At 40.9% G+C, this 26,081-nt stretch overlaps 1 protein-coding gene across 2 annotated transcripts in view; it reads left to right on the top strand.

Moving 5' to 3' along the window:
* Positions 1–207: 207 nt before the first annotated feature.
* The window catches only part of Grm8 (glutamate metabotropic receptor 8), a 771,171-nt gene continuing 745,297 nt past the window's right edge, over positions 208–26,081 (top strand). For both annotated transcript variants that reach the window (XM_059257445.1, XM_059257446.1), the window contains exon 1: positions 208–717. In XM_059257445.1, coding sequence (XP_059113428.1) covers positions 208–717 — 510 coding nt within the window. The remainder of the gene's footprint in view (positions 718–26,081) is intronic.

Raw genomic sequence — 26,081 nt, 5'->3', positions numbered from 1 at the left:
CTGGCTTTATGTGGAAATAAACTTGAATCGAGGGTCTGTTGGAAATTCACTGTGACGTTCAAATCAAGAAAACTTGCTGAACCCCCCGGAGCCTTCCCCCATGGGCCCTGATGGTAGACTCCAACAGGTGCAGCTTCAGGTGGTCCCCCTTCTTCTGCGGCAAGAATAAACTTCCGGTCACTGATTGCAATACCACCTGTGGAGAAAATGGTATGCGAGGGAAAGCGCTCAGCCTCTTGCCCTTGTTTCTTCCTCTTGACTGCCAAGTTCTACTGGATCCTCACAATGATGCAAAGAACTCACAGCCAGGAGTATGCCCATTCCATCCGGGTGGATGGGGACATCATTTTGGGGGGTCTTTTTCCTGTTCATGCAAAGGGAGAGAGAGGGGTGCCTTGTGGGGAGCTGAAGAAGGAGAAGGGGATCCACAGACTAGAGGCCATGCTTTATGCAATCGACCAGATTAACAAAGACCCTGATCTCCTCTCCAATATCACTCTGGGTGTCCGGATCCTTGACACGTGCTCCAGGGACACCTATGCATTGGAGCAGTCACTAACCTTCGTGCAGGCATTGATAGAGAAAGACGCGTCTGATGTGAAGTGTGCTAATGGAGATCCACCCATATTTACTAAGCCCGACAAGATTTCTGGTGTCATAGGTGCTGCAGCAAGCTCCGTGTCCATCATGGTGGCTAACATTTTAAGACTTTTTAAGGTAGGTAAAGACATTGCCTTTTCAACCAGTGTGAAAGAATCAGGAATCTTTGTGACTCCAAATGTGGGTTTAAAGAAGAAAGTGGAGATGAAGATGCCAGGGGACACTCTGTGTCCTTGGGTTCCTCAAATGGGGCATTCTGTGCTGGGTTTCCACCTGTATCACTTTAGTTCCTTTAGTTATGATCAAATGGACCAATCCTGACTGTGTTTTCCCAAAGAGAATGTTGGTAAGTTCTGTGAAATGTTTGTCCTTGCTGTCTTGGGATAACCTCCTCAGGGAGGCCCACTTTAAGTCAAAGCAAGCATCTTTAGAGACTCACAAACCCTTAGCACATTTATCATACAGAACACTTCCTCTCTACTAGAGGTATGTGTGAGATAATTTACTTGGTGAAACTTCTTCAAGGTGGAATGCTCTGTTATGACAAAAATTTCTGTGTGAAGAAACAGTATTTATTACTAATATGTAGGTGGTAGTGACACTCTAGGAGATAAGATGGCCATAAAGTTGTCAGGCTTATTATAACTCGAATAGAACAGAACCTCATTAATTCAGAATACTGTGATGCTGACTGGAAATAATTGCATATAATTCTTATTGAGTTAATAGTTCAAATTTAGTAGGAAGCAATCAAGACATTTTGACTTAGGTTTGATGATCTATTATCTGTACGCTTTCTTTATAATATTGACTAAAATTTCCAATATAAAATAATATATGTGAAAACACTTTGGAAGTAAAAAGTACTATAAAAATAAAACTATTGCAACTCACCATTTTTATTAACTTCCTCATTTTATTTATTAATATCCATTATGTAGTCTTTTGAAATAGACATGATTTTTAAATTGAAAATACTTTTCACTCTGATTTCTTACTCATTGGGATTTGACTTTTCCAACTGAACCTGAATTAATGAGGCTTTATTTTATATTAGAAAAAACTTTTCCTATGTATATCAGATTTAAAGTTGGGCTGATGACAGAGAGAACGACAAAATTGAACAGAGCGGAGGAAAACTTCACAAAAAAAGGATGAAAAAGGATTGAATCAAAGGTTTTCTGCTTTGGGAAGGTATCTTAGGGGCCAGTGTAGTTTGGTCTGTGTTTCATATTGGAATCCTCTCTGTACCATTCCCCAAGAGACTTCACAGCCTCTGTATGAATCTCCTTCATTAAGGGAGGAGAATGGTAAGCGGTAGTTTAATGGCTGTTTCCAGATTGATGGCATTGCCTCAAAGGAGGAGGCTGCTCTCTGTGTCTCATAGAAGCCCTGAGTCTAAGGCATTCTAAGGGGAACAAAAAGGCCCTAGGGAGCATGGGAGACACTTTAGCAAGACATTAGAAGAGTCTCCTGGCAGTGAGAGGACTTGAAATGAGAACTGGCAGCCAAAGGTCTCTCACTCTCCATCTCTGGAAACCTCCAAGAGAAGCTAGGCAGTTGTAAATAGTGCCTCTAGGGATGACAACCTTCTCTCCCAGAGGCAAGACACAAAACCAGAACTCCTCCAGGATCCTCCCACCCACAGGATCTAGGGTTCTTCTTGGGACTTCTGATCTATGCCTCATGGTGTTTCCTGCTCATGGTTAGGGTTCAGACCAGCTATTTCCCAAGCCCTTCTCCTTGCTCCCATTCACCCTCTCTCCTCACTTGTTCTAAAATGTTTCTTGACAAACCCATTATTAGAGATGAGGAAAACCTTCATGATGGTTTTCTCCCTTCTGGGATCTTCTCTGTGTATATTAATTACTATTCCTGTCACCCCATAGTTACTTTTATACATTGTTTTCTTCTGTGGTCTGGTTACCCTCCAAAAACACACAAGAATTTGAAGAATGGGCGAAAGAGATAAGGTACTTATCTGAGATAGTCAAAGCTCATTTATGTTTTTTTTTTTTTTGTCACAGAATGAACTTATCTATGAGACAATGTTAATAATAATTCTATCTTAGGTTCTTGGGTTTCTTTAGTGAGAAAATACAGGCAACATGTGCTGCCAGTACCTGGTTGCACCCTTTGTTTCCTGGGCTGCTGAGGGACATTTCAAGCCATCTGAAGGCAAGAGGGGGCTTTTGTTTTATAAAACTGGGCCTGGCTTGTCTCTGCTGGGTTCTTCCTTCTTTAGACAATTCTGTTGCTAGTTTTGGATACTTGGTGAGGAATTTTATTTGATGGAGTGAATTACTCTTGGTCCCTTGAACACAGTCAATGCTCCATGGCAACTCCAGACACTGGCCTGCACACCTACGGGTCCCTTGTCTACCTCTTAATGGACATATAGGGATGAGGTCACTGTTAGCCAGAAGAGGGCAGTGACAGTGATAAATGATGCTACCACCATCAGCACACTGGCACAGAGAAACATTTAACTTATGTCTTAATCACATTACTAGATTTGAAAAACTGATCTCATTCAAAAGTCAGGGTGTAGGTAGATGCTCCTCCCATCTTCCAGCTGAAGCTGAAGCACAAGAATGCAAATTAAATCATTTCAACTTCTCATCGTGTTGTCTCCATTTACTTGCGTGATGGATGTGCAACCTTGAGTTTGCACTTCACAGTGATTGTAATTAGGAGATAATGATGGCTGTTCATGGGGAAGAAAATGGCCCTCTTTAATGTGGATGACTTCTGCTTACACCCATATGCTAGGGCTGACTTGAAATATTACAATAGTTATCAAAGGAATGATTAACAAGTTATTACACCAGAGATTGAGATATAGTTCCACTTTGAAAAATATTAATTTTCTTAGGGCAATACTATGATGAGATTGAATGACAAATGAAAGTAAATTTTAGGAGTGAACCTTAGGACAGTTTGTAGTCCCTGCAGGACAGCACATGATCAACAGAATCTAAAAGGATGCACAGAAATCCATGTGTTGAACTTATCTCCCCTTGGTTCTTGAGGGAAACAGTGTTGTTCAATCTTTGTTTCTCTTATCGAGACTCTGAGGCAAATGAGAAAAATCAGCCCCTTGACTTAGAGACAAGCTAGACAGGGAGTTGGAGCAGGGAGTTTCTGGAAATAGGAAATGCCCACAACCTCTGAAGCTCCACCAGAAGAAGGGTCCTCAGTCCTAGAGAGGTACAGCTTCTGCCACTTTTCTCCTCACCTCCAGGAAGCTTTTCAAACTGCAGGGCTTGTGAGTAAGTACAATGTCTTGCTTTCCTCTGGGGACTGTTTCCACCAAAGAGGAGAGGATGTGACTCAACATCCCTCAGAAATGCTGGGAGTGGAGCTGAGCTTGAAAGCCACAAAATCAGATTTTAATGCATTGAACTTTATAGAAACATTACTACACACACACACACACACACACACACACACACACACACACACACACTGATGTCAGGCAGAGTGGTTGTCTAGGTGACCTCTATAGCAAGTTAATGACTTTAGATAACGATAATATCAATTGGGATAATGTGTAATTCTGAAGTAGCAGAGTTCCTTTGATTTCAAAGGTAAAAGTGCTGTGTCTGGGATTCTGAACCTTAGAAAACTCAATGAAGCCAGGGACTTAAAAAAGTTTCAAAATCAGGTGTCTTTTGAAAACTCTAACTGAGATGCCTAGAGATGAAATTTGTTTATGTTTATAAAAAGCTCTTCTCTAAAATGTTTCCCATCTTCATCTTAGAACAGGAGGAAATCAACTTCTCAAAACACTAACCATATGTCTTACTTTGAGTAATGATTGAGTTTTCTAGGTTAAAGGTGACACATTGACACTGGAGTAACTCACATTAATGTCCACAAAGACACATGGGTTACAAGAGGACAGTGTCAGATGCAATTTCTCTCTGTCTGGTTTGGCTAGTTAACTTTACCTGGATTGTTAATTTTCCATTCTTGAAAAATAGGCCTTAGATAGCCTGTGGTGTGTCCTTCCAAAGCAATCAAATGAAATGTTAGTAGAAATCATTTGTGTGTGGGCTAGATAATTTCTCCCTATGTGGATTTGTGCTAGTTATAAATGACTAAAATTGATCTTTATGTTAAGTCAATGAAATACAGAGAATTCTCTTATTCTCCTGCAAGTCTTTGTCTACTTTACAATGTTCAAGGAGACCTGTTTTTCTCCAAGAGACTCAATTGTACCAACTGCTAAAGCCATGCGTCTTGTGAGTTATTTATTGCATGCAATGGGTTTTATTAACTGTGAACAATGAAAGGAAGATCTGCCATGTTCAGGCTCATCCAGTTAGGATGGATGGATAAGTGAGCATACTGAATAACATGCAGGAGATAGCATTTCGTGTAAGTCCTATTTGATACCAAATAAACAAAGAGAAGTGGAAAGTGAGACTCCTTCACACAGTCCTTTAGTTTTGAAGCATCTTTGCTTGAAAAAGAGCGCCCCCTTTTCAGAGGAGTCGGATGGGCATTGTCTGACAATGGTACTGGCAGTGGTGTCACACTGAGAAAGGGCACTTCTGGTGCCCAGTGGGAGCCATCTGTACGACACTCAGACTTGTTAATGTCTCCCTCCTCATAACTCTCTAAGAGCTATCCTTCCCTGCACCCCAGGACAAAGGCCTGCCTCTGCTATGCAAAATCATCGTCCTTTGCTTGACTAAGTTAACAGAGAAGCAGCCTATACTTCCTCTTCTTGGCATTTATCCTACATTATTGTAGTTGTTTACCTGTCTGTATCCCCCACTATACAAGCACCAAGTGGGCAGGATCCATTTCTTTTTTTTTGTTATTGGCTATTTTATTTCTAGCCTCTAGTCTCTCCCTGTCTAGGAACCTAATAAACATGTGAATGAATGAATGGCTGAATCCACCATACCTTCTACTCACTAACTTATTCCAATACCAAATACTGGAAATAATATTTAGTTAGATAGGAAAGTAAAATCAAATTTTACTCTCTGTGTACACTGTTAGGAAGAGAAACAGAAGGAGTAAGGGGAGAAAAAAAAGAAAGCAGTGCATTTTGGGAGTTCCTGTTTTCACATGCTTCCTTGTGCCCCGTGCCTTCGCATCTTCCTTAGATAGACTTTTAAGACTGAAGATTAAACAAGTACTGTACATGAGTGCGTTCTCACTTTGGAAGATTTAAGCAACAAATAATAGTCTGAAATGGAAGGAGTCCATTTCCTGGCACATCTATTAATAAAATGACACATGCAGACATGATTTTATTTATAGATATGCCTTATGACTTTCTTTTCTACTTAATATATGCAGGAGAGACTTCTGTGTTGGTTAATGCAGGTCTGCTTTAGTAACTCTCAGTTCTGCAAGTCAGAATTACCTGGCTAGATGGGTGCTCACATTCTTACCTGATACCAAAGAAATTGGGCAAAGCCCTACCTTCAGACATCTTAGAATATTTCCAGGTGATTCTGTGTTGGTCTAGGATTAGGAAGTTACAAGACTTTCCCCTTCATTTTAGTGGCTAGTGGGTTTTAATTATGGATAGAACATATTTTATTTTTACAAATCCCTAAAAGGGAAGTAATCAGAGATTGTTCCTTTTTATTTCATTTGAAAAACTGTCATAACAATGCCAAGGCCTTACCCAAATACTGTTTGCTCTAGTGGGAAGTTTTGTATCGTAGAACCCTTTCTTGGATCAACACAGAGGCTACATTATGAATAACCAAGCCCATTTCTCCATAAGGCTGTCTCACACAATTCAGGCGTGTATCGCAGACCAAGGCTTTTCTCAAGATGCAGTAACTTAGAACCAGTGTCCTAGTCTCGTGCCCAGACTATGAAGGGAATGTCATGGTTCCTGTTTTGTGGAATAGATTTTTAAGCTTAGTGAATTTAAATCTTTCTTACTTTCCTTTTCTGAATCCCCAAATAGCCTGAAATCCTACAGTGAATACTGAAGACATCTTAAGAGCTTACTTAGTGATTAATGCCTATCTTTTGGGCTCTTTGAGCAATGAGGGTGTTTTAAAAGTAGTGAAAAGGCTTTCTAAGAGAATGGCTTGTGATTAGATAAAATACGACTTTTCCGTTATTGTTGTCGTTTAAGAAGTGGTCTGCGAACTTTTCTGGAAAAAGTTAGAGTAGAGGCAAATAAATAAATAAATCTGTATAAGGAGAGCACTTTTCTACTCATTTTCCCTAAAGATGCCAATTAAAATAAAATAAAAAAACCATGTTTCTTTTAAAGGCTTTATTTATTTATTTTTCAGCCAGTTTTGGGCTTACAGAAAAGCTAAAGATTGCAGTGATTTCATTTGGCTTTCAGCACAGGTGTCTTTCATAGATTTTGTTTTTATGTTATTTATTTATTTTTTTTTTATTAACAACGAAAGGCTACCTCTTCCTAAGAAGGCTTAAACCCTGGAGGCAGTCTTGTGGCTTCGGTTCAGCGGCTCTCCAACTCAGCTTGCATCAAAATCACCCTGGGGCCTTGTTGAAACACAGATTGCTGAGCCCACCTTTGGAGTTTCTGATTCAGTAGGTCTAGGAACCGTCTGAAAACTGGCATTTCTAAAGGTTCCCAAGTGTTGCTGATGTTGCTGTTTCACAGCCCATGCTTTGAGAACCGACGCTCCACATAAATTGCTGGCTGGCTGACTTAGCAAGTCAAAGGATGCAAAACAGAAATGAGATTTAACCACCTTCTGACTGACAGCAGCCTTTGTCTTTGACTCATACCTGGTTAATCTTCTGTTCCGGCAGGTCGCAATCACTGCGCTGGGGCTGCCTTGGGGATCTCGGTTTAATTGTGTGCTCCTTTGGAAGTTGTGTTTTTTTTTTTTTTTTTTTTTTTTTTTTACTAAATAATGCATAGCTCAGAAGTCACAATCAGTATCATGGTCACTTAAACATGATCTCAAAAGCGGGGCCATCCAGATTACCTTTTTTTTTTTTTTTAACTAATGAGACCATAGAGAAAACTGATTTCAAAAACTTAGACTGTAAGATACACATTAACTGGGAGTTGAGAACAGTAAGAAGTGAAGAGGCTATGATTTGTCTCAGCTCCCGGCAATTTGTCTTCAGAAACCATGACAGCTACCTCCTGATTTCCATTATGCAACAGGATTGCAAATAACACTCTACAGCAGTCTTAATCAATAGAGGGTCACCAGAGCTCTTCTTCTCCCATGCTGGGGAAAGGGCCTATTTATCCACTTAATTGATATAACACATAATCTGGCAAAAGAAGGAAACATCTCTACCTCTCTCTCTCTCTCTCTCTCTCTCTCTCTCTCTCTCTCTCTCTCTCTCTCTCTCTCTCTCTCTCTGCTGTAACAGGGGGACTTTCCCTACTCCTAAGCAGTTTTAAAAATATAGGCATATGTAACAAACACTTGGTAAGACAAAGAGGTCTGGGCATAGCTTTGTTCACAGACACCTTGATCTGTCTCCAGAATGAGGCTAATCTCTGCAGTTTTCCTGATTAGATCCAGAAAACCAGTAGGCATGTGTGTTCAGTGATGGCCATTTGTGTTCTCAAGTCTCTTCAAGGTTCCTGCATTGGGAGGCTGATTTCCCTGATATACTAGGCTATTGGCTGGTCAAAGTTTTAGTGAAGCCATATTTATTTCTCCACATCTCCCACGTCACAGCGCCACACATCATGGTAACATTCTTACACTAGCAGCTCCTTCCTGTTTCTCTTCACCTGGATTGAGGGGAAAATCCAGTTTTGATTAATGTTTGCATCATCTCTTACCTTTTAAATCTAAGTATTTTCATTATGACAATTCCATTTATTAGCATCCTCAGAAAATGTTTGTGTTTATGTAGCTTATAGAACAAATGCCACATCCTGCTGCTTATGCAGATTTCTTACATTTTCTAACTTATAGATATGATCATTATTCTTATAATAAGATGTCTATTGAGATGGCAGATCATTGTAATGATTCTTCTAGTGATATTCATATTCTTTTGATTAAAACAGATGAATATGAATTTTATGAAACAGGTCAGGCTCTACAGTCAGACTTGCTGGGTTCAAAATCTGATATAACATTTATTAACTGTGTGATCATAAGCCAGAGGATTAATCTCTCTACGGATAGTTTGCGTACATAGAAACAGTTGACAGGAATCTTAGTTCTTCAGAAGGTTTTGAATGGATGCTAACAAGACAAACTGCAGAGTCCTAAGTAAAGCTCTGATTCCAGTGAGCACCGTTAAGTATTTGTTGTGATGACGTCGAAGAGAAAATTATCTACCACTCTTAGATGTTTTGAGTTGTACCTCTCATTCAGTTCCTCAACCACTTGTATTAACCCTATCTTGTGAGAACGGTAGACTAACATAAAAATCACTGGTCAAGAAATAGAACAAAGCAGAATTTTGGTCAACTGAACTTTGGGATATGGCATGGCTATCCTGTGGTCAAGCTTTTCAGTGGGAACTCATTGGCTCCATATCTAGCCAGGTGAATTAAGAAAGTAGCATATTGAAGTCTATGTGGTCGGCCCTCAGAATCACTTATTTAAAGAAATAGCAAGCCAAGGGAATGGTTAGGTGACCCAAAGATAAACTTTGCTAAATTTTAACAGTGTTTACGTACTTGAACAAAATTTTCCCTTATGATTGAGTTTTGAAAATATAAAAATCAAAGCATTGGCTGGCCTAGACCTTCTTAGAAACTCCAGACTTCCGGTGGAATTGTGGGCGAGGAGGAACAACTGACTAAGCCTTGGGATGGGTGGTAGATGTAAGCTCATTTTGGATGTAAATTACTTTTTCTAATTTTCATTTTATTTTATTTTTTCTGTGTATGTTGTGGTGACTGGAAGAATGAAATAGCAGGCCCATCTGGACAACAGCTGCTCTTCTTTGTTGAGGGGAGAACCCCTTTCTCCCAGAGACGTTCTGTGTAATACTCATTCCTGCCACTGGGTACAAGGGTCATAAATGACAGCACTGAATGAATCCAGAGGCACTTGCTCTAGAAGTCAGATTCCTCCTTAGACAATCAGAAGAAGACTGCAACTCACTATATTAAATTTTGATTCAAATTGTCACCATCTTCTTCTATTTACATGGGAATAACCAAGTTAAACATTTATTATATTCTGCTAAGTTGTCATTTTGGTGAAATATGGATAATTTAGTCCATTGAAAAAGAATTTCATAGAGAAGGAGAACGTGTTTGTTCAATGCAGACTTAACCCAGATTGATGAGAATGAACCCATGTAAGACAGAATGCTGTGATAGGCATGGTCAAATAATGGCAAATAGTTCTTAGTGTGAGTGATACATTTCCATTCAACAAAGAGAAGTAGAGTAGTGTGAAGAGATGTGAGCATTTTATCCATTCATTGTCCTTCTTTTTCTTAACGGGCAAAATAGTCAATCAAGTCACCAATTGGTATTCATTCAGAAGCATACATCCTACAGATGTATACATCATATTTGACATCGATTCAGACAGTATGTAGGGAGACACCAACCTAAGCTATCCTGCTACTTAAAATCCTGCTGAGGAGACCTCACTAACATATAAAGTAACAGTGATCTGTATGAGATGATATAATAAAGACTACATCACTGGGGAAGCTACTGGGGTTCAGTAGAAAGTTTGACTGCATCAGAGGAAGCCAAAGTTATTAGGCAAGCTGTTTTAATTAGCTTGGGCTGCTCAATAGAATGGCACAGACTCAGACATTTTGAATGTTTTCCACTTAATGACCCTTTGTTGCAAACCACAGTTTTTATGCAACCACAGAAATGTAAATGCATAAACAGATATACACATCAAACATCTACTGTTAGTATTCATTAAAAAACTTATTTTAAAATAATTCTTTCACTTATGCAATTTTCCATTATAAAAGATGAAAGCAAATGTACATAGTAGGGAGGTAGATATGTTTGCTTATTTTTACATAAATATTTAAGTCTTAGGTGAATATTTAATACTGCAGGATGCTGAGCTTCTTCAGTGCTTTTTTTTTGGAGTTGATCAATATTTTGTAGCTATTGATGATGAGCAGTACAATTCACAGAAATATTTACTACAAAACATACAGAGGTATGTTTACAGTCCCCTCAGAAACTCTTGGAAAATATATCCTAATTCCAAACCAAAATTCATTTAATATTTTTTTTTAAAGTTAAACTCAAGTCAACTACCGAAACAATAGTTGGGTATGTATGTGTGTAGTGAATGCATGTGTATTTGCATGTGTGTGTGTGCATGGAGGCCAGAGATCAATGCTGGATAACTTTCTTTATTGCTTCTACCTTAATGTCCAACATAGGCTCTTTTATTGAACGTCAAACTGGACAGCAAGCCTCTGGGATCCTCTTGTCTCCATGCCTGATGGCTGGCATTGCAAGCATGTGCTTCCACACCCAACATTTTAAAATTTACTAAAAAATTTTCTTATACAATAAATTTTGGTCAATTCTTTTCCCTCCCCCAGCTCCTCTCAGATGTTCCCCTCCTTACCCAGCTTCTTTTCTCTCTCTTAAAAAACAAAACAAAACCAACACAAAACAAAAACAGACACAAAAATCACATGAAATGAAAAAGAAAAAAGAAACTAAAAAACAAAAAACATGGAGCCTGTTTTGTATTGGCCAATTATTCCTGATCATGTAGCCTAATTTAGGATGTAGTTGCTATATTCAGGGCCACTCCATTTACCAGCAGCTATCAATTGCAAATAACTTCTTGCTTGAGTGTAGGACTTAGTGCCCATTTCCCCTTTTCATGCTGCATATATGACTTTTTATGTGGGTGCTGGAATATAAACTGAGTTCTTCATATTTGCATGATACTACACACTTTTCTGTTAGATCTAGCTCTTCAGTTTCTCAAGCAGCAATTAAAAAACAAACAAACAAAACAAAAAACCAAAAAACCAAAACCCACAAACATCCTAATACAATGAATACGATCCAAAGATATATTAATTTGGTACTTAATGCTCAAAAATGACAGCAGGAAAATATTAAAGGCCTATTTTTCATACTTTACAAGAGCAGATAGCTGTTATGTACAGTGAAAACTCTGCAGTTTATAACATACAGTAGTCTAGAATCTGACCGCAGGTGTTTGGGGCTAAATGGTGGTAACTGATCTGATGTCATATGCAGTGCCTAGTAGACAGTATGTGTTCAAAACCAAGGTTGCCATGAACGCTGCCATGGAACAAGGGGAGTGCTTCCGGGAACACCTTGGGATTTATGATGTTTGACTTTGAATTAGTTTTTGACCCCTGCATGTTCAGAAACCTCTTACTGTTGCTATATTTTTCACAACCCCCATGTTCAGTAATGTGGTCTTGTGTAGGGTTGTGACCTATAGTTTAAGACTCTATGCCATAGAGTGGACAGTGGACGGTGCTTATTTCTTAAAGTGGGATGTCTGAGACCAGAGTACTTCATGAGGGGATCTTGGTGAAGTCCTCTTTCCTGACTTGTAGATGATTGCCTTCTCATTTTATTGTAATGGGGGGGGCAGGAATGAGTGAGAGAGAGGTGGGGGACAGGAGAGGAGACCCAAAGAACAACAATGAAATCCTTCAAACCAAGACTCTCACCTCTCTTTCTTTTAAAAATGCAATATTTTATTCATTCTTTGAGAATTTCATAAATATCATTTTGACTATATCCACCCCATTCCCCCCCAACTCTTCCTAGACCCACCCCTCTTCTCTACCCTTATACTTCACCCCCCAGCCCCCAAGGACACTGTCTCAAAGCAGATGCTCTGATCCTTTGGCTCTTGCAATCTTTGCCCCTGTCTCTTAAAATGGCACTAATCCATTCACGAGGGCTCCACCTTCATGACCTAACATCTTCCAAAGGCCTCCTGCTCACATTGCATTGAGGGTTAGAATTTCCAACTGAATTCAGGAGCACCAGACATTCATTTCACAGCACAAGGCTTTGTACAGTGGTGTGGAACTGGGTTGACTTACAGGAGTAGGTAAGAGTGTGTAAACTTAGAGGCCAGAGAAAGGAAAGGACCTTCCAAACCTGAGATACCCATAAACCTTCGGCCTGATGTCAGCTCATGCTAACCTATAAGAAAGTAGAAGTAAGTACAAATGTCTTTTTCTCTTCAGGCCTTCTCTCTGCTATGGCAAAGCTTCAAAGATTACTTTAAGGGTCTCCTAGGAAGGTTAAAGATGAAGCAGTTAGGAATACTATACCTGTTGCTTCCACTGAGCATGGAACTGGGGGTCCCAGCTAAAACCCAGACCAGTGGGCATGGAGCCCCGAGAGGGCAGAATGCTGCACCTTAGGAGGTGAACTGCCATTGGGTTTAAGGAAGGAGCTATCAAACCCAGGAGACCTGCTGACCTGGTTCTTTGGAAACGTATAGAACCTAAAAATCAAAACTTACTCTCTTTTTCACTTGCCCTGGGACAATCATTACAGTTTGGACGATTTTCATTATTCACAGATATGCAGATAATAGCTCAAAGAGAAACTAAGCACACTGTCAGTGAGTTGACTTTGTGTCTCATAGGAGAGCCCGTCCTGCAGGGCTCACTGCTCTTTCTACCTTCCCCCTCTTGAGGCTCATCAGATCCACACTGTCTCTATTTCGTCAGGTGGTCATAGATCTCAGTAAGGGAAAGTTTGGGCGAACAGGCAATGTTTTGATTGGAAAGCATTTAAGGTGTTTGGAAATAGGATCTGAATTGAAAATGGCATGAATGATTATTTTTCTTGTTAATGTTGCAGATTTTGCCTTATAATTTCCACCCTCATAACCCCACCTATTGAAATGGGAGGTATTTTGTTGTCTTAGAAACCACAGGGATGGAATTTTAAATTCGTGGAGTTTTCCTCCTTTTGCCTGAGGAAAGAAGATACTGTAAATTTGATTTTTAAAAAAGTTTGGATTCCTTTATTTCATTGATATTCATGCAGCTAAAGCATCTAGTGAGTTTGGCTGGTGTATAAATTAATATTTACAGGTAAAACCTTGCTGAAAATAAAATAGATTAAGTGGAGAATATTTTTCCCATAGCTTCCTTCTCCAAAGAAAATGAAATAACTCTGTACCATTTCTCTGCTGAATGCCCCATCTGTCAGCTGCACACTGATCTGCGCCTGCACCATCTCAGGAGTGTTTTGGGCCAGGGGCTTCATGAGAAGCAGGGTGGTGGTGTGCATGAGTTAGCACCCACTGGGAGAATTAGGAGTTAGGGATTTAGACTTACCTTTAAATATTTCTCTGATTATAGGGTTCTGAAATGAAAATCTGTGTCATTGGATTCTAATTACAATTACATTTCAGTCTCTGCTGATCAATATTGTACATACATAGCATGTAACTATTTTAAAAGAGATATTTATCAAGGATTCTAAAATACATGCTATAAGATCAATGAATAAATATTATTTTAGCGTATTTAAAAATTTCATGATGCTTAAACTAAGTATTAATTTTATAATTCACTAAAATAGTATGAGTCTAGGTTTGGATGTAAAAATAAATATAAGGCCTATAAATAGTAAATACAACATGCATGATGGGAATTACCCCTGAAGGATCTATGCCCACATAGAAACTGGTTCTCAGGAGGGTACACAGTATTGCATTGTGCTTTGTTTCAAACACCTCAGAATTAAGTTCAGTGGAGTTGAGCAGGTTTTAAATAGGATTGCTCAGGCCCAGTATTGTCTGTGGGCAGTTGAATACTGTGCCCAGTGACTTTTAGATATTTTAAAGATGTTTTAAGAAGCTTGACACATAATAGAGATACATTTTTAAAAAATGATTGTTTTCCTTAGTTTCCAAGTACTTGGAGTCACAAAATCTTGTCATTGTTATGTTAGAAGAAACATTTTAAGTCTTCCTTTGTAATCCGGCACACAAATCAAAATATATTCTGTGGGACCAGGCCCAGTGGCACATATCTGTAAGTCCTGAATTTAGAAGGCAGAACAACACAACAGAACAAACAACAATAACAAAACCTTGTCTATGAAGACCCTCCACTGGAGTAGACTTGTCCCTCTTGGGCCAAGTGTAACTCCACCTAACCCTGTCTTCTGATGACCTCTCCATCACTGAGCAGCCCTTCAGCTACCTGAGGGCCCCTTTTGTTCCCAAGCCCTGAGTTCTCCAGCATCCCTGCTGCCTTGTCTGCTTCTTAGGCCAGCAGCACAAGTGCTAACATTTATTGACAGCTTCCCAGATGCCAGGCACGGTGCTAAACACTTGATATACCTAATCTTGTTTGTTACCCATCATAGCTGTCAGGGAAGCATGGTTTTTGGATGAGGGAAAGACGTTCGTCTAAGGTCACTCAGAAGGCAAAGGGCACTCCATAGAAAACCTGGGTCTGATGGACCTATACGTCTTCAACTATTGCTTTATGCTACCTTTCTGTGGTATATTTTCAGATTTCCCGATGGTTTCCTTTATTTAACTATACTCCTGATGTTACTTTAATGCAATTCTGAGTTAAATCCATTTTTCCTTGCCATTTTCTAAAAGCTTGCCTTTGAGTAGAGAAGTTAAACCCTCCAGATGGGAGGTGTCAACTCTGCAAGCCTCACATTCTCAGTGTGTAGGTGGCCGTGATGGTAGGTGGGCTGTTCAGCATATGCACAGTGGACAGTAGCCTCCATACAAGGATGGGAACTTACTGCCCAGGACCCTGTGTGCCTACCTTCCTCTGGATTGGTCACATGGCTCTCAGGAAATGTTGGGAAGCTTGTATTTCTGTAGCAGCTCTAATGGGGAGCTTTCCATTGTCCCAGATGTTTTCTGAGGACATCGGACGGGAAGAGTTTGTATTATTGCAGATGGTCAGAGCAATTCATGCAGCAGGAAGCTTTCCATGGAGTGGCTACCCATACAGAATTCTTTTCTGAAGTTGATAGCAGGATGTAGTGAAATTACTTGAACTTTAGGAAAACACTGAAAACATCAAAATAAATACATGTGTTTGTGCCTACTCCTTTCCCAAACTAAACTGTTCCCTGTGACTGCATTTCCTGAACATATGGAATCGAGTTTCAGATCAAATGGAGAGATAATAAAGGAAGACTATTCATGTGAAGGTTCTTTCACTTGTTTCTTATTTCAGTAGAGTCTGGACTTGAGTAGCTGGGCTCATATGTTAGGACAGGGAATGGATGGCATTCATGATGTCTGGAAAATAAGCCATTCATACTCCCGTTTGTGAGGAGAGGCCAGAATTCAGCCCTCATTCTTGTACCTGGGCAGAAGAAGAGAATCGAGTTCTTTCAGCCTCTTCGTTTGGGGAGTAAACTTGGCCCCACCTGTCCGTGTGTTGTCCCAGGCCAAGAGCCCCCCTCGGCGCTGCTGCCTGTCCACCACTGCTCCAAGCCCCGCTCCTCCTCTCTTAACCCATCTTGATCCTCTCTTCCAAGGCTGTTTAAAACCACAATATGTTTGGTTATGCCTTTACTTTGAAAACACTTTTGATCCTTTTCAGAGTTCCATTAGATAAAAACACCTTTTTATACCTTTTGTTTCCATGGTAATGGATTCCAGGACTGCTTTCGAAAGCTGCTAGCCTCATGTGCCCATGGAAAAGCAGCACACTGTGGATGAATACAGCAAATACCGAAGTACCTGGACAAGAAGCACCAGGCTGATAGAGGCACTCAGAAGACTCGTGGAGAGATGAAGTTGTTCATGTGCACTTGTGTGTGTGTGCTCATCTCTCTCTCTCTGCATGTGTGTGGATACATTTTAAAAATGCAACCAGTGCAATTTGGAAACAGAGTCCTACGTTACAGGCAAATAGCTTGTGAACTTTAGTATGAAATTTAGTGTTCACTAGTCAGTTCAAGGCAGAAGGAGCAAAATTAACTTGAGATGTTAGTTTCAAGTTTAAAAATATATAAGAAGCAGTGGAATTTCTGAATTTTGTATGACCTTCTTTCATTTTTACAAGTACCATTTCCTGTTTCTAAGAATTTAAACATGGGAAGAGAAGCTTTCTCGAGCTGTTTGCCTTTTGCTGGAAGAAAGAGTATTTCCCTAATCCCAGTGTCTACAAACACATCCTTTGGGAATCTGGGGGTACAGATCAGAGTGCAATAGAAGATTCTGTTAAGAGAGAATTAAATAAATACAAAACAGAGCTTTCCTAGGAAAAACAGAATGGCTGTTGCGAGACACTTTAGGCTGCTGAGACTAGAAAGACATATTCAGACCATCCCCCCCCCCCCCACCCCGCGCACGCGCGGGCTTTATCTTGTCATCCCTGATTTTGTCCCCTGCAGACATGTTCTTTGTTGTGTGGGGATCAGGGCAAGGTGGAGGAGTGGAGAGAAGTGAGAATCAGACTGGAGGGGAAAGGGTTGGAGTTTGGGAGGAAGAGGGCAGGAGTGTGCTAACTTGATTGTGCTTATTTGGAAAGAGGCAATGAATCAAAGCCCCATTTTCACTAATGTAGATTTTAATATTTTAAATTGTCAGTGCCATTATTAATAATATTAAGATGCTTTTATGTTGAAATGACTAAAGTTACTTTCAGAATAAAGAATGACATTGGCGGTAGGAATACCCTTCCCAAGATTGCTTTTTCTTTAAACTTTGTTTTTTTTCAAGACAGAATTTCTCTGTGTAGCTTTGGAGCCTGTCCTGGATCTTGCTCTGTAGACCAGGCTGGCTTTGAACTCACAGAGATCCACCTGCCTCTGCCTCCTGAATGCTAGGATTAAAGGCGTGCACCACCACCTTTCTTTAAACTATTTTACACTTATTTATCTGCTTTCTCCCGTGTGTGTGCTTATGTGTGCAGGTTCATGTGGAGGCCATTCTCTCCTTCTGCTTTGTGGGTTCCAGGGATCGTACTCAGGAGGTCAGGCTTGGCAGCAAGCACCTTTATCTGCTGAGCCATCCTTCTGGCCCTGCCTTTTCATTTTATGCCTTACGTGTAAAAATGGTCAACAACTGTGAAAAATGCAATATTTTCAAAAGTGTTTTTCTAGGAGACACAAAGTTGAGGGGCCAGAAACCTAAGGCCAACACACAGTATAAAATGATTTATTGTAAGACTTGGGGAAACCCCACTTGCCTGGAGATTCAGTACTACTGTCCCTTGTAAAATTAAAAGGAAGGCTGCTGTGGGATGTTCTGTATGGCAAATGTGTTGCTCTGATTGGTCAATAAATAAAACACTGATTGGCCAGTGGCTAGGCAGGAAGTATAGGCGGAGCTAACAGAGAGGAGAAAAGAAAAAACAGGAAGGCAGAAGGAGTCACTGCCAGCCCCCACCAGGACAAGCAGCATGTGAAGATGCCAGTAAGCCACGAGCCACATGGCAAGGTATAGATTTATGGAAATGGATTAATTTAAGCTGTAAAAACAGTTAGCAAGAAGCCTGGTACGGCCATACAGTTTGTAAGCAATATAAGTCTCTGTGTTTACTTGGTTGGGTCTGAGCGGCTGTGGGACTGGGGTGAGAGAGATTTGTCCTGACTGTGGGCCAGGCAGGAAAACTCTAGCTACAGAAGGCCATCCATTTCAACATTCAGTATTCATTTTCATCCCCATATTCTTTGATTTTAAAGTACCTGCTAGAACATGCTTCTTCTCTGCTATAGACCTTTCACCACGGCGGGCTTTTGGAACCTGTCACCAGAGCACAGGGGGTACTGCTTCAAAGAGTTGTTTCTTCTTGCTCCGCCCACACTAGACCTTATAGATATCTCCTTAGCCCTGTTTTCTTACTAGCACAGGTTACACACCAAGAAGGACTTTGGGCTTTTGTAACCAGGATGTAAACAAAGCCTCTCCACTCAGAGAGAGCATCCCCCAAGCAGAAGATTAGCTAAGACTCAAATCCTGGCAAAGAGTCCTTTGGGTGTGATGGCAGGTCAGCCGATAACCTTTGAGAAGTGCTCTTTGGGGACATCAGTACAAACTTTATCAGCTACCGTTACACCCAGAACAGAACTCAGAGGAGTAGACTGCTGGGATCTTCCCCTGTTGCACTCCAGATATACCCTCAGAGCAGCAGAGGGACTGTGCTTCCCTGAGAAGAAGGTCCAGTTTGCAGCAGAGTGGCCCTGGCAGAAAGGGAGATGCCTCTACCTCCTTTCATTATCTCTTTCACCTTCTGCTTGCTTTCCTCTAGGTAATTTGAGCTTTTTATAAAATCCATTCTGAGTTACCTATAATGTTTTAGAGTGTATCCCTTTATATAGCTTTTTACACACACATGTAAATAATTTATTATGGTCTACGGGTGGTGCCATTTCGTTAGTTCCAACCAAGTATAGAAACTTAACTCTTACTGCCTGTTCTCTTTTGTAATATACTTGTGCTAAATATTTCCTTCGTGTACTCCGAGAAGCATGTGAGGTGGTGATATGCTTTTTGTTTTAATCATTAACTAAATTTAGAAAACTCAAGAGAAGCAAATTCTATCATATTTACCCAAATTTTTAATTCTTTTTTTCCTTCCTTTGTGCTTTTGTTCCTTCCTTCTCCTTCCCTTCCCCCTTCTCTTCTTCCCTCCCTTCTTGATATCTTGCCTTTTTTTTTTATTTTGCTTTTCGCTCAGAGAACTTCTTTAGCCACTCTTTTAGGGGCGTGTCTGTTAACGACAACTTGCCTTAGTTTTCCTTCTCCTGTGGATGACATCCTTGAGGAATGCTTTCTCTGGATGTAGGTCTGATTTACAGCCTATTCTTTCAGCATTTGAAAACATTGCACAACCTCCTTTGGGCCTCCTTGACTGCTTTGGGGAAATTCTTTGCCATGGATGTTTTTTTCCTCCCTGTAAGTGATGTGCTGTTTCTCTCTGGCTTGTGTCTTCCTCGTCACTGTGCCCATACCGCGTCTTGATGTGGTTTCCTTTCGTCTTGTCTGTTATTGCTTATTCAGATTCTCTTCTCTGCTTTTTGCCAACTTTGGACAGTTTTTAGCCATTATATCTTTAGCTACTTCAGCTGCACATTTAATTTTTTGATCCTCATGCCAGTCAGCTGACTTACATTTTAATTCTTCTATTGTCCCATGGGTCTTTGAAGTGCTATTAATTTGCCCCCAGTATGAGTAATCATTATCATTTAGCTTAGGCCATTTTTATTCTATCTTGACAGTCATGAAATTTTCCCTCTGATTTACTCATTCTGTTGTGGAGTCCATCTAGCGAGTTCCAAATGTTTACTTGGTTCTTCTATATTCATTTTCGTGGCTGACTCTGTTGCTTTGCTAGCTGGCTGAAGACATCCTCCTCCCCACCAAGACTGTTGGCTGTTACTCTTTGAAGCCAATAATGCTTTGGTTGTAAGGTGTAGAAGGGTCTTGTTACCCCTTCCCATGTGACTTCCACTGACACCACCTGGAATATGGACCACCTCCCACTGCAGAGTAAGAAGTCCTTACTCTCTCTACACCCTGACAGCACCTCAGTGAAGCATTGTTCCTGGCAGAGGTAAAAGTCCAGCCTCCCGACTTAGCTCTCTTTGAAGGAACTGTGTGGTGGGGGTGTTGGTCACCTGTGCAGAGTCTAGGCTCCTCACTGTGCCTCAAGTGTGTGTGCATGTACTTGTGTGTGCTTGTGTGTGACTGCAGTTCTTCTGTGGTGTTTGGCTCCAGTAGAGGGGTTTATTATCTAAATGTTTCCTATCTAAAAGGGTCCATCCTGTTCATTTTCCAGTTCTTTGGATAAAGTAAGAAGGCTTTTTTGTTTCTTTGTTTTTAATCTATGCCTGTTGGATCTTTAGGATGAACATATATGGAGGTCTTATTTAAGGTTTCTCTTGCTGTGATAAAACACCAAGGCCACAAAACAACTTGGGGAGGAAAGGGCTTATTTCAGCTTACCATTCTCAGGTCACATTGCCACTAAAGGAAGTCAGAGCAAGAACTCAAGAATCAGGAGCAGGAACTGAGGCCAGGGTCATGGAGGAGTGCTGCTTACTGGCTTGATCAGCATGCTTCCTTATACCATCCAGGACTAGGGCCTCAGAGATGGCACCACCTCCATTGGGTTGGGCTCTCCCACATCGATCATTAATCAGGAAAATGCCTGCACAGACTTGCCTACAGGGGACATTTTCCCAGTTAAGGTTTCTCTTCCTAGATAACTCAAACATGTGTCAAACTGACAAAAAACGGTTCAGGATAATGGGAAAGCAGCAACAGCAATAACACTCAGAAGGAATATGGAGAAAGAAGAAAACCCAAGAACTTTAGTACTCGGTTGTTCCCTGGGTCCAAAGGCCATTAACCTGCTTAACTCATGTGTCCACCTCTCAGCATCAGTGTTGGATCTAACGTCCAGACATTAATTGGACTCATGAGACTGGTAGGGAAGAGTACATCTATTCTAGCATTCTGTCAAAGCCTCTTTGCACCTTTGTCTTTTTACATACTAGATGCCATCTATATTGCTTCCCCTTTCAAGGTCAGAGGATTTGATGAGCTTTCAAGAACACTTTGTTACTCTTAGGAATCTCGGCTTGGAGTAGAAAGAGCTGCAGCACAGAACCATTCTTGCACTAGAGCAGTAGCAGTGATGAAGTGGTACATTTACATGCTTTGTTGTTAGACAATCCTGGGTTTGAGTACTATTTTTACTGTGTATTTGTTATTCAATCTTGATAAAGGCATTCAACTGTCCATTCCTTTCTTTTCCCAGGTGATGAGTCAGGAGTAGTATACTTCTTGTGCCTGGCGCATATTAAGTTCCATAAAAATACGATTGCTATAATGCAGATTATAAATTTCCCAGATATTTTGTTAATAATCTCATCTCTACTAGGAGAGAAAACAGTCCTAAATATTTCCTAGGATGCTGTTTTATACAAACAAAATATCATTAGACAGTAATTCCCAGGAACCAGCTCCCCATTCTATATTCTGCCTCCAGAGAAGAGCATCAGTTAGAACATGGAGCAAGAACAGTGATTTCCCTGAGCAATGATGTGACATTACTTTGATGAAACCCATGGATTTACTTAAAAGGTTTCATAGTATAAGAAGTCAATTAAAGGATGCTTGGGGATGTTTCTTTGTTCCCCAGGAAGGACTGAAAAAGTGAGTATTTTAGAGAATATTCTGGTACTGGGAACCTCAGCTTGATCAATTTCAGACTTCAGAATATCTTTGAGGCCCTCACTACAGGTTAGATGAGAGTGAAGGGGTCAAGAAACAGGACACTGGTACTTTTCCCTTGAGGAAGAGTAGCGTTCAAAGCTGGAAGGGAGATGAGGTTATTCCTGTTGGTCGTCTAGATATGGAATCATGGAGGTCATTTGTTCATTCTGGGCTTGAACCAATGTGCCAGCTTGAAACACTCATGGAGAAACTGTCAGGTCAAGCCCTCTAGAAGCAAGGCTGAAGAGAGATGAACCTATATAAGTTATCTGTTAAAGAGCATTCTCAGGAGAAGGGATGTGGTGTCAGGCAAAGTCTAGCCTCGGTATGATCCAGTGGGATGTTCTGGAGTATTAATCACATCAGAGTCTACCCTGCATTGAGACAAGGAAGTAGGAATTTTGTATCTTTACATCCTGAGCTACAGACAGCCTAGTATTAAGTTAGGGAACCTTCCTAGGTAGCCTTGGGCAATGAGACTCTGTAATTCAAGAGCAATTCTCTGTATAAAGTGTGAGGGTAGCCACAGGACTCAGAATGGATCGAAGAGAGATCCCTGAGAATACAGGTAGGGCTCCACGTTTACAAGCTTCATCGTGATCATGTGAAAACCAGTGGTTTGTACAATAAGAGACCTGGCTTGTAGTCCTTAATTGCTGTGTAACCTTGAATAAATCTTTGAGTCTCTGGCTTAAAGGAGAAAAGGATTAGCATACATAGATGCTTTTTAAAGTCTGTTTGACTCACTCAGCTCAGGTGATTGAAAATGTTTGATTTGGTAAGACTAGGGCTTCCTGACCTATGGACCATGTAGATCACTAAGAAGACCAAAGAAGGTAGGTATAAAGCTGTTGCTATGTGGCTTGCAGTCTAGGCAGACAACTTTTGGGGTCTGGAGGTAAGGAGGCTTAGTAGCTTGGTGTCTTATTTAGGTTTTCTACTGCTGTGAAGAGACACCATGACCACGGCAACTCTTGTAAAGGGAAACATTTAATTGGGGCTGTTTACAGAGATTTAGCCCGTTGTTTCATGGTGATGTACAGGCAGACATGGTGCTGGAAAAGGGGCTGAGAGTTCTACATATTGATCTGCATGTAGCAGAAGTGAACTGAGACACTGGGCATGGCTTGAGCATATATGAGACCTCAAAGCCTACCTCCACAGTGACACAATTCTTCCAATAAGGCCACACCTACTCCAACAAAGCCACACCTCCTAATAGTGCCACTACAATGGAGACCATTTTCTTTCAAACCAACACACTTGGTGATTGAGGGATAATCAGGGAGTTCACATCAAAATCTGAGTCTTGGAAGTGGCTTCTAGGAAGAACTAAGTCTTCCTGTTCTTTTTCTATGTGTTACAGTGGGACTCTGCTCTTTTTTTCCCCCCTGAAACAGGGTTTCTCTGTGTAGCTTTGGAGCCTGTCCTGGAACTCGCTCTGTAGACCAGACTGACCTTGAACTCACAGAGATCCACCTGCTTCTGCCTCCCGAGTGCTGGGATTAAAGGCATGCGCCACCACTGCCCAGCAAGACTCTGCTCTTTTTAGGTATTTGATAAAATATTTCCAGTATCTGAGCTTCAGTTTCTGCATTCTGTTGCTTTCCCCTTGATTTTCATTTTATCCATCTAAAAGAGATCTATCCTTTCTTCTTACAAATTGATTGCATTACTAGTAATATTTTGTAATAATCTTTGGCTCATTAGTACAGTTTGTGCCTTATCAGGATGAGACAATTTTTTTCCATATTTTTATATGTGCCCTTGTGTTGAGACTCGAGTGTTCTAGGGAATAGTGAGAGAGGTGAGGCTTCATAGATGGATTAAAACCATAGCAATGTCAGACATTTCCCATATCAAGGGTAGGAGTTACTAAGGATGATATGTCATTGTTATCCAACACAAGTGGTTGATGGTTGACAATTACTCTTGCTGAAACAGTGGCATAGATTCACTGCTAGTATCTGAGTTTGATGTCTCATGAACGTAGAGGCCAACATTAATCAAACTAGACTCCTGGATGGTTTCTCCTTTTCAGGCAAGGGATTTGGCTTAGAGAGCCATCCCATTCTCAAACTCCAGTTCCTCCCGTGTGTACCCTTCCAGGCCAGAGACCCTGCATTGAAGAGTTGAACTGTAAGGCCAAATCAACAGGCTTTGTAGCAGACTGTGGAAAAAATTTTGAGCAGGCTTTTTTCTCTAGGTGTGGTTACTTTTCATCAGAAGCCAAGTATTTCTTGCTTGAAAAAAAAGGATGTTTCTAAGGAGTTTTCAAGATTGGTTAATTTATTAATAAAATGACTGAGTTCTTATGAGACCTTTTCCTGGAAGATTTTGCAGGCTTTAGAATATTTGAAAGGGAAAAAAACCCAGACTGGTATAACCAATGGGAAGTCCTGTCAAGCAGGGAGCTGCTTGTTTGTGTGGCTCTTCCTAAGTTTGCGTGGGTTCTGCTGAGATTGGGTGTTGCTCAGTGTGTTGGCTTTTTAAAAAGAAAGCCACCCTCTGTGGTTGGCAGATATGTAGTCTGCCAGGACTTAGAATTTATATGCCTGTCCCTCATTCCCACCTCAGGCCCCATCCCCACATCTCCTTCTCTGCCTCCTAGGTGGATGCTTTGGGATGAGTCCAGACTATTGTCTCCACCAAAGGATTTCAGTAAGGCTGGGGTGACAATACCACCTTTTTTGCTGACTCTCCTTTCCCCCTGCACCCTTGAATTATCTATGGTTGTAAATAGTGACTTGTTTAAAATTTTATGTTCAACTCTAAAAATAGTTTTATTTGGAGAGGAAAAAAATTAATAATTTTAGTACATCCTTAAGATTTAGTAGAAGTATGACTTTATAGAGTAATTTCTTGTCAGAAAGGTAAAACGTTATTTGCCTCGTTTCTGTGTTTCAATCTTGAACTCTCGGCTGACATTCTCAGGGTGTAGCTTCCTTCCTTGGCAGAGATATCATCTGGACAGACATCGCCATTTGCAGCTAATGATGACTGATGTGAGTTCCAAAAGTTCTTCTGTGTCAAGAGGGCACTTGGGAAGCTGGCTGTAAAGAGCGCTTCCCAGCATGGGAAAGCATTTGTTATCACTCATGCTTTGATGCTGCAACACATTGCAGTTCTTGGCATAATGAGAGGCAGGTTTCAGGAGTTACTGCTGCACCCAACTCGTACCTGCCAAACTATAAAGACAAACTATATTGAGGATTAAAGGATGGAATTCCTTTGTGTCTCAGAGGAGCAGAACTGAAAGGTTCATAATGACAGACAGGACCATTAGGAAGCATGAAAGGAAAAGCAAAAAGCCAGGCTGAAAATGTTCTGGGCTAGAAAGGAGTTGATGCCCTTTGAACATATAGGTTCAAATAGCGTGGCATCCTTTATCTCCAAAGACAACACTACTGACCTGGAGGGTGTGGAGCATGTGCTGCAGGGTTGTTCTCCAGCAGAGAAGATGGGTTTTCTTCAGCTCCATCTTGTGCTAGCCAGAGTTCTCATATGGGACCAGGGATAGGCACTGAAGTGCCTGGAGGAGAGGAGGTGGGATGGTGGTGGCCAGTGCATGATGAGTGCTTTACGTTGACCAAGTCTCTTTCTCAACACATTGCCTGCATCACTTCCATTATTCTTCACACATAACACTATGAGGTAGGGAATGTGTCTAATTTGCACCTAACAAACGGGGCCATTGAGACCCAAGGAGGCAAAAGAACATTCCTAAGGCCACACAGATAGTGAATGGTGTGGTGGAGTTTGAGCTCATTGAGTTTGGCATCAAGGTCCAAGCTCTGAAGTATGAATGAAGTAGTCTGTCCTGCTAAGGTTTAGTGACAGTTGGAAACATATCTGGGAGCCAGAGGAACAGGAGCCTTTCCATAGTGGACTTCTGTGTGAACTTGGGAAAGCTTCTTAAAATGGTTGAGGAAGGAAGGGAGAGAGGCCATTGATGCCTTTAGTATTTTGTTTATTATTTGGCTTTTGCCCCAGATTGGAACAAAGCTAAGGGCTGATGCTTCTCCTCTTGAGGACTTGTAAGAAGGCATTACTTGGGTATTGTCAGTGTTAGCAATGCTTTACTAACTTGGCCCCACTCAAGAGGGGTTCTCAGTTAACGGCTCTGGGGTATAGTGGTTGGCTGCATACAGGAACTTGAGTTTGAAACAAGGGCTTTAAGTGACATGGAGTGAGTGGTCATCCCATTCCACACTGAGAATCTCTGCAATGTGGGAATCATAGACCCAAGGCAGCTGCCCCTGCTCTGGTCCACCCTGGCAAGACTAGTTCTTCAACAGGTGTCATGAACAAGGCTTTACAAACAACCTGATTTAAAACTATTTTGTAATCAACTTCTTC

Source organism: Peromyscus eremicus, chromosome 3 (genome assembly GCF_949786415.1).
Source record: "Peromyscus eremicus chromosome 3, PerEre_H2_v1, whole genome shotgun sequence".
NCBI classification, from domain to species: Eukaryota; Metazoa; Chordata; class Mammalia; order Rodentia; family Cricetidae; genus Peromyscus; species Peromyscus eremicus.
This window is presented reverse-complemented; position numbering and strand designations above follow the sequence as displayed.